Source organism: Belonocnema kinseyi, chromosome 3, assembly GCF_010883055.1.
Source record: "Belonocnema kinseyi isolate 2016_QV_RU_SX_M_011 chromosome 3, B_treatae_v1, whole genome shotgun sequence".
Classification (NCBI taxonomy): domain Eukaryota; kingdom Metazoa; phylum Arthropoda; class Insecta; order Hymenoptera; family Cynipidae; genus Belonocnema; species Belonocnema kinseyi.
Window position 1 is genome coordinate 68357461 of NC_046659.1, and position 15920 is coordinate 68373380.

The following is a 15920-nucleotide window of genomic DNA, read 5'->3' on the forward strand; positions in this document are numbered from 1 at the left end:
TTAAACAGCATTCACTTATTATTTCCAATGACGATGGTATGCTTGTAATTTCTTTTTGAGTTAATTTCGCAGTTACATGCATATGGTGCCAGATAGGTGAGGAAAAAAGATCTGCTGACTTTCCTTTGCAAAATGCGTCAAGGTTTTTCTGATGAATTTCTGAAAGTGATTTTTCATTATTCGAGCCGGCAAGCTACAAGCATGGCCATTTCTACTGTAAGAGAGTCTGTAATGCAGCGATTTGTGCCAGGTAACATTAGATTTAATGCGATAAGCAGAGAAGAATTCATTGAAAGACACGTGACATCATTCGCCAACGAACTTTATAATTCACAACCAGAAATTCCCAGATCTATTGCTATCATCGATGGAACTTATGCTTACATGCAGAACGGCAGTAACTTTCGCGTACTTCGACAGTCATTCTGCAAACATAAAGGACGTCACTTGGTAAAACCTGTTCTCATTATTGCTCCACACGGATACATACTTGAAATACAAGGACCATATTTTTCTGACTCGCGAAACAATGACGCACGAATGCTTATTGACGAATTTGAAACAGATGCGGAAGGTATGAGAGAATTTTTCGACATTGGTGATATTTTTATAGAGGACCGTGGCTATAGAGATGCCCAACCACTTTTAGAACGCTTAGGAATTGTGTCCAAGATACCACCATTTCTCCAACAAGGACAGAGTCAATTGGTAACGGAAGAAGCAAAGTAAGCTCGGCTAATAACGAAATCTAGATGGATAGTGGAATCCAGAAATGGCCACATAAAGACCATTTTCAAGTTCTTCGAGAAAACCATTCCGATAGCTCATGTAAACAATTTAAGGGACTTCTTTCGTATTGCTGGTGCCATAATTAACCGATACCATCCTGTTATCGAGATGCAAGGCGCTACAGCAAAGCTTGCAAGAGAATATATAGCGAGAGCTCGTGAGCCAAATATTGTGCAAGCGCACGTAGCAGTGGACAATATGCGCTACGGAAATGCAAATTGGAATCGCCTGCATAAACTTCAAGTACCACAATTTCCTCGCCTTACATTGGAAGAAATGCGCGACATAACAATTGGCGTGTATCAAGTAAAACTTGCCCCATCTTACGTTCAAGACAAGCTGCAACGAGAAGAAGATGAGGATTTTCAACCAGCTGTGGATAGCGTTCAATGAGATCGATGACATAGGACCAGACAATAGCGAAACGTTTCTCGGTTATTACTGCACATGTAAGTCAGGGGCCAGAACTCTTAGCACTTGCGCACATATTGCAATCGTTTCATGGTTCCTGGTTTATGCACGTCACCAGCAACATGTAAAGTATCCTCAAACTTCCTTGCTACAAAGGATTCTAGAAGCTGCTAATAGAGATGAACAAGCGAACCCGAATCAAGAGCCAGAAATAGTTTAATATTTCGCAAAAGCTACTGGGACTGGTTCTATTCGCTGATTATGTGTGCTTAGCGTTCATCCCTCTTGCGAAGGGTACACTGTTATTATCGGAATGTGCGCACTAGTTACTAATGTTACTTTGGATACCATTTCTGTCTTTAAAACAGTAATTACTTAGTCAAGTTTCAGCTAAGCTTAGTTTCAGCTAAATCCACCGAAAGCCATTTTCCCATACATTTAATGCGGGGTCCTTTAATGAAAAACAACTAATTTGTCAAATTAACGCATCGAAATTTATTTGACCAACTTTAACTTTATAAGACACTGTAGGGTGGAAGAACATGCAACTTTTTGCCTAATTAGCTTTGACTTACAAAATATACAATTATTCTGATTGAAGGTGGTTCTATTTCCATCTTCAATATCTTTTGTTATGAAAATGAGCTAAAAGAAACAAAACCACCTCCAATGACTAATTTCTACTGATTAACTTAAAGTGAAGGCAATACTCGTACAAGGTGATGGGAATTTTCTGACATGGTCACCAGCAAATTAACTTACAAATTAACTTATTAACAAAGCATCAGGTTTACTTATTTTATTATTATTTATATATTCTAATAATAACTACTATTCACTTTCGCTTAAAAAAACAATTGACGAACGATTCTTCCACTTTCACAGTTTTAAGCTGCACTCTTTGATATGACAGTAGCTGTAGTTCTAGTTTGACTTTTATTTGCAATTTCTTCAATTTGATATATTCGAAAATATAAGGCAATTGGTAACATTTTAATAATAATCAAATTATTTAAATTATACTTATGAAAATTAGATTAAATTATAATATAGTTTTCTAGAGTATAAAGGATGAAAATCAACATTATTTAATTCCACAATATGTTGTTCAACCACATTTTTCAAATTTTAATTGCCGCCCCAATTTAGAAACAAATGACGATACCTCCTTATCAAAATAATCTCTCTCAGAGTGTATGTCTGTAACTTAAAACTAAACTAGCAACTCTGATTTTTGAGTTGACCCCTCGTTTTTATCACACGTACTTGGAAAAAATAGGCAGTTAATACTCTCTAGTTTATTACATTATTTAAAATTAGTTTGAATGCACTTGTATTCCTTTGAATTCTTTTGAATTCCATAACATTCGTTTAAACCCTTTGAAATCCTTTAAAATCCTTTTTATTCATATTGAAGATGGTTCTTATCTATTTTTACATTTTACGTGAAAAATAATTACTTTTTCTTTGTAACGACTCTCTTTCCTAAATTTTTTCAATCCCTTTAATTTCGAAAGTTCAGCAAATTCCCCTATTCCTCGAATTGTCTATATTTTGCCAATTTCCTAAATTGCCAAAACTCCCTTAATTCTCTGAATTTATGGATTTATGCGAATTCCTTAAATTCCTTGAATACCCCGCATTCTTTGAATTCTTTGAAATCTGCGAACTCTATAAATTCCCGAGTACCGGAATGCCCCTAATTCTTTGAATTCCTTGAACTCCCTGTATTCTTTGAATTCCATAGTTTTCTTAAATTGCAAGTATTCTGCAAATTCAAAAAATTCTACAAATTACCAAAGTTTATACTCTTTACTGTCTCTGGATTCTCAAAATGGCTTGAATTCCTTTAATTCTGTTAATTCTAAGATTTCTGATAATTCCTTGAATTCCTTGAATTCTATAAATTTATAAATTCTCTGAATTCTTCGAAATCTTTTTGTATCCAAATTCTCAATATTCCCTGAATTGCCTGATTTACTTTAATTCTCTAAGCTCCTTTAATTCCAAAAATCGGCTGAATTCTCTGAAATCTGCACCCTCTGTAAGTTTTTCTTAATTCCCCGAATTCCATAAATTCTCCAAATTCCTTGAATTATATGAATCCCCTGAATTTCTTCGTTTGTCTGAATTATCTGAATTTCTTGAATTTCCTGATTTACTTAAATTCCTTGAGTACATTGAATTTTCTGAATTCTGATAATTCTCTAAATTCCCTGAATCTCCACAATTCTGTGAATTCCTGGCATTCTTTGAAAAACAAGAACTCCTCGAATAACTCAAATTCAATGAAATCTCTAAATTTTCTGAATTCTTCAAATTCTAAAAATGTCATTAATTACCTAAGCTCCCTAAATTCTGTGTATTTCCTGAATTTCACAAATTCTCTATCTATCCTTTGCATTCCGTAAATTCTTTTAATTCCGGAAACTTTCTATATTCCTAGAGTTCTCTAAATTCCTCAAATTCTGTGACTTCTTTGACATGTATTTTTATTTCTCTAAATTCTTAATTTCTAAAATTCCTTGAAATCCCATAATTGTACAGAATTAAGGGAATTTCGAAGAATGCAAAATTTCAGAGTTTTTAGGTAATTAAAAATAATATAATAAGCCAGATAGTATTATTGACTAAATCTGCCTGTTGTTTGTCGCGTACGTGGAATAAAAATGAGGGTCAATTCCAAAAGCAGAGTAGTTAGGTTGAGAGAGGTTCTTTTAGTATGGGCAGGATGTATCGAATTAAAAATATGAGAAAAAATTTTGATTAGAGTGTCATTCTATTTGCAACTATCTGAGATTTGTCTATACTCCTACTTTTTATACAGACGATACGAACACGTTTTCAGAGGGAAGACCGAAAAGCTATAATTATATTGTCTATAATTTCATTTTCAACCTTTTGGAAAATATCTACGAATCAGTTTATTAATAATAATTTTATCATTTTTTTCTCAAAACTTCATTTATTGTCACCAAGGACTTAATTTCAGATGCTTTCTCACAGAAAAAAATCGATCACTTCTAGGGTGACCAACTTGAAACTCAATCCTGGCGCAAATTTAGCCCACCAGGATTCAATCAGTATATCACAATTTACTGTCCTAAATCTAGCGAAGTTTTAGATGATCAATCGAGGAGTTGGGTATTGTTTGAGAAAAAAGTTCACTGAGAATCTAAGCTTATCTGCTGCAATTCACTATCTTATTGAGAAATGCAAAAATGTACAAACTAACAACGTAAAATTATTACTAGCATTTAAATTCCATGTACAAGGTAATTACAAAAAAATACTTAATCAATAGGTCACTTTTATCGTGTACAACAACCCTCGCAAATTCATACAATCTTAAAATCAGGCAACAAGAACGAAGAACTCACGCTTTCATTGAGAGCACACTAGTCGACAAAAACAAAATGGCCCATATAAAGTCTTGAGTCGTTAAGTATTCTTGCCACTAAGTTACGATTTTCAATTTCAAGTCTCTACGTTTTTAAGCATTGAATTTCAAAGTCAAAATAATAATTATTTAAATATCAAAGGCACTTAAATAGGAAACTTATCTAGACCAGTGTTGGCGAGTAACTTTTGTGGTAACTTAGTTACAGTCAAGAAATTTCACTCCACATCTAAATTAGTTCCAATTTAATAGTTTTTAGCAGAAAATTATTTTAAAAATTATTAATTTTCGAAATTGAATGGATTAGAGATAATTTTAATTTAAAAAAAGTTTTAAAGTTTTGAAAAAAAAGATTTTCAAAATACATCAAGAAGGAGAAGAATACTAAAATAAGATATCTATTATATAATATTTAATAAGAAGAATTTAGAAGTGTAGAAAGTTGAAAATATATCAATAATATTGAAAAGATGTAATTACTTAAATTAAGATGCTTTTGAACTCATAAGTTTTTTTATTTAAAAATATCTTCAATTTTCGCATCGTTGAACTAGAAAAATGTAGTCCAATCATTTCTAAATTTCAAAATACAAAAATGCAATCAAAATTTAATTTAAACAAATTTTTACATCCTAAAATTCTAAAATTGGTTGAAAATTGACATAAAAATTTCCAAGTAGAACAATTTTCATTTTTAAATCCTTTATCGTTGAAAATTTCAAACTATATTCAAATATTTGAAACTTTGGATGTCATCAAGTGAAAAGAAAATGAATATAATAAAATTTAAATAATTTTAAACAATCCAATTGAACTGTAACGAATTTTCAGATTTTTAACCTTAAATTCTTCTTAATTTCATAAAACGAATAAAGTATATATTTCAATGAATTTCATTTTCAACTTTTAATTAATTAATTTATTCCAAAATATTATTATTTTGAAATTTTGAAATTATTTTTTGAGAATTTGATCAAAAATCAGATGGAAAATTTTTGAGATTAGATCTCATTAATAATTGTAAAAAAATATTAAAGCTTTTACACTGGCATTTTCAAATTCAAGTAGTTGTATTCATTTAAAAATCAAAAATCAATCAGAAAAAAAGAGTAAAATCATTATTTATTTACGAAAGTGAATAAATTCGAAACGTCTTTGTTTTTTAAAACGCCTAAATTTTCGAAAAGAAATTTCAAAGAATACAAGAATAAGTTTGAGTTTAAAAGCATACAAATTAAAAAAATATATATCAATAATATTTTTTTAAACATTTAATTAAAATTCTTTTAATTACTAACATTAAGATTTTTTAACTTGTAAGTTTGTATAATTATAAATGTTTGATTTTCTTAAAAGTTAAATAAAAAAATTAGTAAAACAATGTTTAAATTTCAAATTACAATAATGTAATAAAATTTTAATTTTAAAATATTTTGGCTTTATATAATTCCAAGATTGAATAAAAACTGGCATAAAAATTTTGAAGTAGAACAATTTTAATGTTTAACACCTTCATCGTCGAAAGTTTCAAACTGCACATAAATCTTTTAAAATTTGGACGCCATCAAATTGAAAAATTTCAATTGAATTTGAATGATTTGAACAAATTAAATGAAAACAAATTTTAAGATTTTTATTCTGAAAGTTTTTTGAATTTTATCAAATGTAAAAAGTATATTTTTCAACGGAATTTAGTTTCAGTATTTAAATAATTTTATTTGTTCAAAAAATTGATTCTTTGAAAGTTTTGTATCTTTTGATAATTTTATCGAAAAAAATTATACAGTTTTTATATTGCATCTCATTAAAAATTGTAACAAAAAATTAGAGTTTTAAAGAGTCGTTTCTTGAAATCCAAGTATTTTGATTAATTTTGTAATAAAAAATTAATCAGAAATATATTTTTAAAATGATTAATGTGTGAAACTAGATTAGTTGAAAAAGATTTTAATTTTTTTAAATTATTCAGCAAATCGATACAAAAATTGGAATTGGAATACTTTCAAACTTATAAGTGTGAATATATTTAACAATTATTTATACATTTTTTCGTTTATACGTCACTAAATTGAACAAAAAATTAATGCAACCGACTTAAAAATTCAAATGAATTCAAAAATTTCAAATTCACATGAAAATTTCTAAGTAGACTAATTTTTCTTTTTAAAGTCCTTATGATTAAAACTTTAAACACATACAAATATTTTTAAATTTTGACGCCAGTAAAATGAAAAAGAGATTTCAAAACAGCAATATTTGAATGTTTAAACAAATACAATGAAATTTAATTTTTTACAATTCTGAAGTTTTCTGAACTACACGAAATTGAAAAAAATGTCCGTAAAGTAAAAAGATGGTAACTAAATATAAGAATCTGTAGACTGATTTTTCAAATTCGTGTGTTTTTAATTATTTTGGAATTAAAATAATTTAAACCACAAAATTTCGAAGAATAATCTTTATACATTTTTTTTTTTGTAAGAAGGGAAGCATTTTTAATGCTCTAAGTTAACAAATTTCTTTAAAATTTCAAGAACACAAACTTGAAGAAAATTCTAGATTCAACCTATTCAAGTTATGTTTCAATAAATGAGAGAATTTCGAAGTTCACTCAGCAATTAGAATCACATTGTGAATGATTAAAATAATACATACTTTAAAAAGCACTGGATTTAAACAACCCAATTCTCTTTTTATATAAGAATGTAAATAACTATAAGTTTATAAAACTTGTCTATATCTTGACTGCTTTTTTTAGTATCTTTTCCAACACTGATCTAGACTTTGACTGCACCCAAATCCTCAATTTGTCGTCACAGATTCATATAATTATTATCGCGTGATATACATTAATCTCGTCGAGTTAAGTCTCGACGATTTTAAAATGTGACAGGATCTCAACGAGTTTTTCATCTCTCGTCGATCCACCCTCCTGGAACTATCTATTTTTCCTAAGTCTTTAGTACATCATATCATCACGCCTATCTAAACACAACGCTAACTAAGCCCGATTACATCGGAAGCAATCTGTTATTCGTAGACGTACAATGAGCAAATATTCCTAGGCTCGACGTTTCAGTTCAATTGAAAAAAAAACTGATTGTGAAAATAAGCCTATCAGGCTCAGAAATTTCCGAGTCCTTATATTTTAAATTAACTTCGAAGCTGAACTGGAATACTGGAATACTTTGTATAAAAAAGGCTTTTGAACTGAGGCCAAGTCAAATTTGATAAAATTGACTTGATTCTTTAATTGACTTGACTTGAAGTTGGAATTGTTTTTCCAGAGGCAGAGAGTAATCTAAATGCTAATAGAAAAACTAGATGACGGTCATAATTCATCTTACAGTGAGGAAAATATCTCTTGGTTGAAATCAGAATCGATGTCTTGATGAGAGCAACGAGAAACTATTGTGTCTGACTCTAATCCTAAAAAAGTACTCAACTCAAAAATTCTGACCTAGGTGATAATGAGCCCATGTGCTTTTGGGTCTGAAGTTCAAAATGCGTCGGCATTGTCTGCATTCTACCGATTATCCTCACTGTTTACCATCATTTATAAAAAATCTTATTTAGAAGATACACAATGGATTTGTTTTAAGTGGCACAGAAGCTCTTATCGTGTACAGTGATCGTTTCGATTTTCAATCTTTAGCTGCAATATTGGCAAAACTTCGTTTTTTGACAAGAAGCCACTACTAGATGCTGAATCGGACCAGGAATTTTAGGCCTCTTTAGCTTTTCCATTTCTAATGCCGTTGCTCAATTTTTGTTCTTTTTCTGCGTCTCTGGTCTTGTCCTTTGTCGAGTCGATCGAATTCTGTTGTTTCTGCTTTTGTTTTTCTGTCGTGTAGGCTTTGTTGTAGAAATCTGAGAAGAGGAAGTAGAAGAATGACGCGTTGGGCAGTATCAGTATTAGAGACCATTTCGGGTAATCACAGTCGTGGAAGAGCAATTGACAGCTGTGCAAAAATGCCAGGCAGAATTGACCCTGGACAATTCAAGGATATGTTGAGAATCATCGATAATTATGTGAAAGAATTAGAATCGAGATGGTTTATAATGTTGAATATGGAAAAAGTAATTACCATTTGCAGTGTCGTTATGTATTTCTTCCACCAGAGGTATTTCTGGTACTGAGGTAGAAGAGCTGCGAGGAGGTAATAGGTGTACATGATAATGTGAACGAAGCTGTTGATGACACCTGAAAGAGAAAGAAATTACTTTTTTTTTATTTCACTAGAAAAGAAACACACGCGTTATTAGAGCGATTATTATTTTGCTTATCCCGCGCTTTTTTAAATTAAAATATAAAATTTATATTAATGTAAAATTGTTCTCTTTTTATAGTATCTATTATTTTAAATAATAGAATCGAAAAGCAAGCTAACATAATTCTAGACTGTTAATAGATTCTAAATCTTGTCAAAATTTTATTCTTTTTTGTTTAAAAATACCATTAAATTTCGGGTTGAAATGTTAACTCTTTTGTTAAAAATTCATATTTTTAGGTTGAAAATTCAAATATTTTGTACAAAATTCATCTTTTGACTGGAAAATTCAACAGCTTGGAAGAAAATTCAAATATTTGGTTCAAAATTAACCTTTTTTTGAAAATTCAACCAATTTGTACAAAACTAATTTTTGTCGGCAATTCAACAGTTTGGCAAAAAAAAATTAAACTGTTCGGTTGGAGTTTTTGTTGCTTCTTGGATAAATCAGATTTCTTGCTAGAAAATTCAACTGTTTTGTGGAAAGTTCATCTTTTTGGTTTGAAAATTCAACACTCAGTTAAGACTTAAGCTAATTTCATAAAAAGTTCATATTTTTGGTCTTAGATTCATCGTTTTAATTAAAAATTCATCTATTTGATTCGAAATTTTTGCAACAACTTTTTTCTTGAAAATTCATATTTTTGTGTTAAAAAATTCACTGCTTCATACAAAACACGCATTTTGGTTGGACAATTCAAACAGTTTTGCAAAAAAATTGAACTATTTAGTCAATCTTGTTCTTCCTTTTTGCAATGAAAAATCCTTCTTGGTTGAAAATTCAACACTTATCTTAAAAATTTGTCTTTTTATTCTGAAAAGTCAACTACTTGATTGGAACTTAAACTAAATTGTGAAAAAATGATTATTTTTGGTCTCAGACTCGATGTTTTAGTTAAAAATTCACCAACTCGGTTAAAGATTTGACTATTTTGTTCAAAAGTAGTTTTTTTAATGAATATTTTTAACTGAAAATCTGAGTATTCCACTTTTTATTAAAAATGTATATTTTCTAGTTAAAAATTTAAATATTTGGTTTAAATTCAATTTTTTGTTAAAATTCATATTTTCGGGTTGAAAATTCAACTAATTCATTGAAATTTAAAACTAATGTGTTAAAAAATTACTATTTTTGTCTTAGATTCATCGGTTGAAAATTAAACTATTCTGTTAAAAAGTAGTTTTTTAAATTTATGTTTTAAACTAAAAATCTAACTATTCCATTTTTGATTAAAAACATATATTTTCTACACGAAAAATCAACTATTTAAATGAAACCTAATTTACTTTGTCAAAAATTCATATTATTGGGCTGAAATTTCAACAGTTTGTTAAAAAAATCAATTCTTCAGTTAAAAGTAAACTTTCTTGTTAAAAAATATTTTTTCGGGTTGAAAATTCAATCTTTTTGTAAAAATTTCATCTCTCTGGCTTGAAAATGTAACTATTTGGTTAAAATTTTTGTTATAATTATTTTCTTAAACTTTTTTATGTTCAACTGAATTGTATCTTTAATATAATATCTTTTAAATAATTAATTAAAATTAGATTGTTTACTTCGGACCAATAAACTTTTGAAGAACAAGAAAATTGGTCTTAGAAAATAATAAAGAATTTAGAAATTAAATGTTGAAACACGTTAAAATTTAAACAACTTTAAAAAACCTTTTCTTTCTCACATTTTTAAAAACGTTTCAGTTTAAACAATATTAAAATAAAATTAAAATTATTATATTAAAATTTACTAAGTCAGACATTAACATACTTTAAAACTGTATGATAACATCTTCAAAAAAATATTTAGTTGATTACTTGAAAATATTATAATACTAAAAATTAAGACTTTCTATAATTAATATTAATATTACACATTTTTTGAAAATGTTTGTTTAATTAAAAAATTATAAAAAGTTTTTTTATTTTAATTGTAAAGGGAGACCTTGAAAAGAGAAGGGTAAGTTCGGGATCACTCTAACTTTTTCAGGTGAAAAATTATCAATAATTGTTATTTTCAGAAACCAGATGATATGATGTGATTTTTCGAGGTTTACAATTTGTTTTAATACAAGCAATTTTTGGCCTCTCCGACTAATATTTTACGATTGGACTGGAAAGAAGATTTTCCAAAAGCTTTTGCTCAAATGTATTCTACACTTGAGAAATATTACTTTTAATACATATATAAATTACTTTTACGTTTAGAATATTTTTTTCCAAAAAGTCTCCCTCGTAAAAGTTGGTTTTACAAAAGTTGTATTCAAAAGTTTCAAAAGTTGCATTAATGTAAACATGTACATGTAACCTTCCTGATATTTCCACCTATCATATCTTGACCGTGACGTCAAGTTAAATAATCAACAGCTATTTTGTTATTTTTAACAGTTGTAGTTAAAATACTCGCAAATTATTTACCATCCTTAAAGTAATTCGAAGTTTTACAATTTTAGATTAAAAATTAGTCAAAGTAGACCCTGAGCGCTTTCAAAAAAAGGTTTCATATCCTGTTAAGACGTTATTTTAACCTTGACTTAAAAAATTTTTTTCTCCCAAAAAAGAGGTTAATTAAGTCTTTCAAACCTCCCGGCCGAAACTATAACGACTTCCGCCCGAGGCTACGAAACCTAAAAATTATTTCAAACATTTAACATTCGAATTTTAAATTCCATTACGGTTTTTCAAAAAGTAAGAAAATTGATAGCTATAAAACAGTGAACAAAAAATTTCAGTTTAAAAACATATATCGTGGCTCAGAATTAAAAATATGGATACGATTTAAAATTCAATCTTAATTAAATTCACGTACGTATTTTTAAACTGAGGCATCCGAATAAAAAATTGTAAATTTCAAAATAAATTAACAAAAAAAGTCCAGGATTCGAGAATGTTCAATTTATTACAGAGTTGCAAAATCGCTGTCCTGATTTTCTGATTTTTTATGCTATGTCTTGATTTTTCATGCCCGAAAACAAAAAATAGCGATTTTTAAATGCGTGAACCTATATTTTATTCAAATTTTCTGAAGGCGCAGTCTCATTACGACTTTTTAATTAAATTTCAAAAATCTGACATGTGTAAATATTTTACTAATACTAAAAAATAAAGGAAAAAATCGAATTATCTAAAAAAATGGAAGTTTCAAAAATTGTATAAAATTATTTTAAAATTATACAGATTGAACGGTTTTCTTAAATATTAAAAAAGTCTATTTTTTTTTTTTTTGGTTAAAAATTTAACTGTTTTATTGAAAATTCGTCTTCTTTCCTTACATTCAATAGTTCTTAGTTTCAAATAAAAATATTTTTCGGGTGAAATATCAACTACTACAGTTTTCGTTCAAAATTCAACTACTTAGTTCAAAGTGGAGCTACTTTGTAAAAAATTAATTTGTTCGGTTGATGATTAATTATTTTAATTCCAAAACTTATTTTCAACTGGAATATTTTGTTGAAAATTCGTTTTCAATTGGCGGAAAATTAATTGTTTAACCAAAATCTTAACTACTACATTTTTAGTGGAAAATTTATCTTTTTTAGTTGAAAATTTATGTTTTTTTTATTAAAAAATAGTTTTTTTAACTGGAAATATAAGTATTCCTTTCTTGGTTGACAATTAATATTTAGGAATAAAAATGCATTCTTTTGGTCAATAATTAAACTATCAGATTTGAAAATATTTTTTTTTTATTTATGATTCATCATTAGAGTTGAAAATTCCTGAACTTTTTTAGAAATTGGTATGTTGTAGCAACCCTATTTTTTTAAATAATGCGTCTTAAGTTCAATTGTATTTTGGGTGGGAAAAATGAAAAGTTGAAGGGTGAAAGAAGTGGGATAATGTAATGATTTTCCAATTAAGTAATCTAGTCACCTTAAAAAAAGGATTCTCTTTATTGGCACATAAAAAATGTCGCATAAATCGCAATGAACTTAAATATTTAAAACCTTTAAAAAGGATAGCAAAAAAGTCCACAGTTTACACATGTAGAATTTCGAAACTGTATTATAAAAATCTACAAATCTTTTGACTTATTGTCCAGAGAATGCTTCTAATGAAAATCTCTAAGCCCTACAAAATAAAGTATATCATTCATTTTTAGTAAAATATATTCGAATACATCATCCAGAAATTGTTTAATCTTTTAATTGGAAACAATTTTAAATTAAAATTTTTCTAAAAATTGGGTCAAATACATTAAATTCAGATATAATGACATATAAATTTAAATTCTCACCAATAAATGTCCCATGGCCACCGGGATAATATTTAGTAGCACCCCACGAAATCATTGGCATGACAGTGTGATGATACATATGCAGAAATGTAATCTGCCTTTCCTTTTTTCTCAGAACGAAAAATACAGTGTCCAAAAGTTCAGATATTTTGGCCAGGAAATAGATATAAACTCCTCTCGCAACCTATTAAATAATTATTAATTTACACATATTTTGTCTTTATTATTAACTCAAACATAAAACCACATTATTAAATTTAAAAATCAGGAATAAATGTGAAAAATCTGTAATTGATTTTGTTTACTTATAGATTATGAATTAAATAGTAGAATATGTACGCGCGCAAAGCTCGCGTTTATCATTTTAGCTGAAAAAAATGTAATAGGACAATATTATAAATAAAATGTAAAGGAATTCTATTTGTATAAATTATGAATAAAAGCGTTTAAAATTAAATCATTTGAAATAAAAAATTTTTAATCAGAAGCTTTCAAAATTTAAAAATTTGGGTTTAAAACGTGGAGAATTGGTCAATTTCACGAGCATAATCTCCAATTCTAAGCATTGAAACTTGATCAATTACACATTTTAAACCTTTAAATTTAAATCATTTTTAATTCGAAGTGACTGAAATTTGACAATTTGAAATTGAACACTAAACTAAATCTTTCAAAGACAAAGCTTTTAAAAATCTGGAATGTTAAATTGGTATTACATTTTTTTTTTAAACTTATAATGGAATATTAAAATTGATTAGAAAAATTATCAAGTATAAGCCTTTAAAATTTAATTATTCTTAAAAACCGTTGAGAATGAAGTAAAATTAGTTTGAAAACATTAAAAATGGCAAAATTTCTATTACGAAACGTTGAAATTAAATGAATCCCATCTTAATTAAAAACTGAAAAAATATCGAATCGCTAAGAATTGTGATACAAAAAAACGTCTTCACACTCGTACCATTAAAAATTGTAATTATATTGAATAAATTGAAATAATTTTTAAATGTTCAAATTCTTAATTACACTTTTCTAAATTCAAAATTTTCAATTTTCATTAAAACAATAAAACTTATGAAAGGGAGAATGTTCGGAGTTCTAAAAATTGTAACGATTCAATATTAAAGAAATTATTTTGTTACTGGGTAATTTCAGATCATTCGATTTTTGTCTATTTTATTTTTAGACAGCACAATTTTTTACATTTTAGTGCTTAAAACTTCATTTACAGTATTATTCCTAATTTTCTTAAATTTCTCACTAGAAATCGAAAAATTCCAAGATATTTCATTGAAAAGAAATGAAGATTGCTATGATTCCAATTTTCGAAATTGCACGATTTTTAGCCTTACAATTCGGAATTAGTTTTTTTTTTAAAGTTGGGTTTGAAATATTTAATATTTTGGTAGATTATCAAAGACGTTATAACAGGATACTTTTATAAATTTTTCATCTGAATTGAAATTTAAATTAAAAATCTGATATTCTATGATTTCAAAGAATTGAGAAAAGCAGACAATTTCATACGTGTAAAATTTCATACAAGCAGTTTAAAATATTAAAATATTGAATTTTAAACTGACTAAAAATTGTAACCAAATAATTTAGAATAATTCAATCTAAAATTATTCAACATAAAACTGACTACCAAGGCTTTCAATATGAATATTATGAAGTATCAAATGACATTCAAGGTAAAATGGATAGTTTAAAAATTAAAAATGTAATTTATGTAAAAAAAATCAGTGTAATCCTCAACGTTCAAAATCGAGGAATTCAAAATATTTTGAACCTTTAAAGTTGAAATATTCTAAAGACTTTGAAAGTGATATGCTTCCTAATTGCAAACTTTTAAAATTAATAAATTCAAAGTTGAAGCGTTAAAAATTAAACAATTCCAATCTTCATGTAAAAATGTGAGTATTCTAAAATTCGGATCTTAAATCTGAGTCCTTCAAAATAATTATTTTCAAAATGTGCATCATGCTTTTTGAAATGCATAATTCTAATCAAGCGTTCAAAATGAAGATCTTGAAAATGAACGATATTGCATTTCCATGCAAGAGGAACATCTTCATATTGAAAAGAATTTTATAAGATGTCAAAATGACGTATATGTACTAATAAACTGTCCAATCGACTAGATAGGAATAAAAGGCATAAAAAATGCGGAAAGAGGTTCATTGTGTTTTTAATCATTTGTTTTATAAATTTTTAATTTTATTATTTTATTTGAATTTAAAAAAAGAATAAATGGTATATTATTATTATATATATAATTTCAGTCTTCAGTTGAAAATGGGAACACTTTTTCAGATTGGATATAAATAAAATAAAATATTTACCCTAAGTGCATCTGGCGAATTGGAGAAATCTACAGGTTCACATTTCCAGCTATATTTTTTCAACCATGCTGCATCGAGTCCCTCATAAAATAACCAGATGCTAAGTAAAACTTGAATAAAATTGTAGACAACCAGAACATTATTAAGTCGATAGGGTTTTCGATGTTCCATGTGTTTTGGGCCCCATGACAGGATGAAGTAAAGGTATCCAATCAGAATACTTGCTCCTGGCACGGGGGATCCGATCAGGAACCAATGATTCGTCCTGGGATCTGAAATTCGAATAATCGATTTTATTCAACAAATAATAATCAAAATCAAAAATTATAATTTAAAAATAAAATTTTGAATTAAAATAAGCACGTCCTTCATACGAGGGTAGTTCCATAAGTCCTTAGAATGACCAACAGATGGCGCGCGAATCGCTCCAAATCATCTGTTTTCAGTCAGCACCACTCCCGACTAGATATATG

General features: G+C 27.9%; 1 protein-coding gene across 1 annotated transcript; it reads right to left on the bottom strand.

Moving 5' to 3' along the window:
* Positions 1–6959: 6959 nt before the first annotated feature.
* LOC117169004 (elongation of very long chain fatty acids protein AAEL008004-like) lies at positions 6960–15726 on the bottom strand. The gene is made up of 4 exons (XM_033355047.1): positions 15448–15726; positions 13103–13286; positions 8689–8804; positions 6960–8591 (listed from the first exon to the last, which is right to left on the bottom strand). The coding sequence occupies exons 1-4, from the start codon at positions 15616–15618 to the stop codon at positions 8325–8327; spliced, it is 738 nt and encodes a 245-aa protein (XP_033210938.1). The 5' UTR covers positions 15619–15726; the 3' UTR covers positions 6960–8324.
* Between the last annotated feature and the right edge of the window lie 194 nt (positions 15727–15920).

Bases quoted from the DNA above. Each gene is read 5' to 3' on its own strand.
- LOC117169004 (XM_033355047.1), bottom strand. From the start codon at position 15,618: ATGGAACATCGAAAACCCTATCGACTTAATAATGTTCTGGTTGTCTAC. The intron at 8,805-13,102 runs GTGAGAATTTAA...TTTCTCTTTCAG, and splicing joins TGGCCATGGGACATTTATTG to GTGTCATCAACAGCTTCGTT. The intron at 8,592-8,688 runs GTAATTACTTTT...TGAATTGTCCAG, and splicing joins ACATAACGACACTGCAAATG to GGTCAATTCTGCCTGGCATT.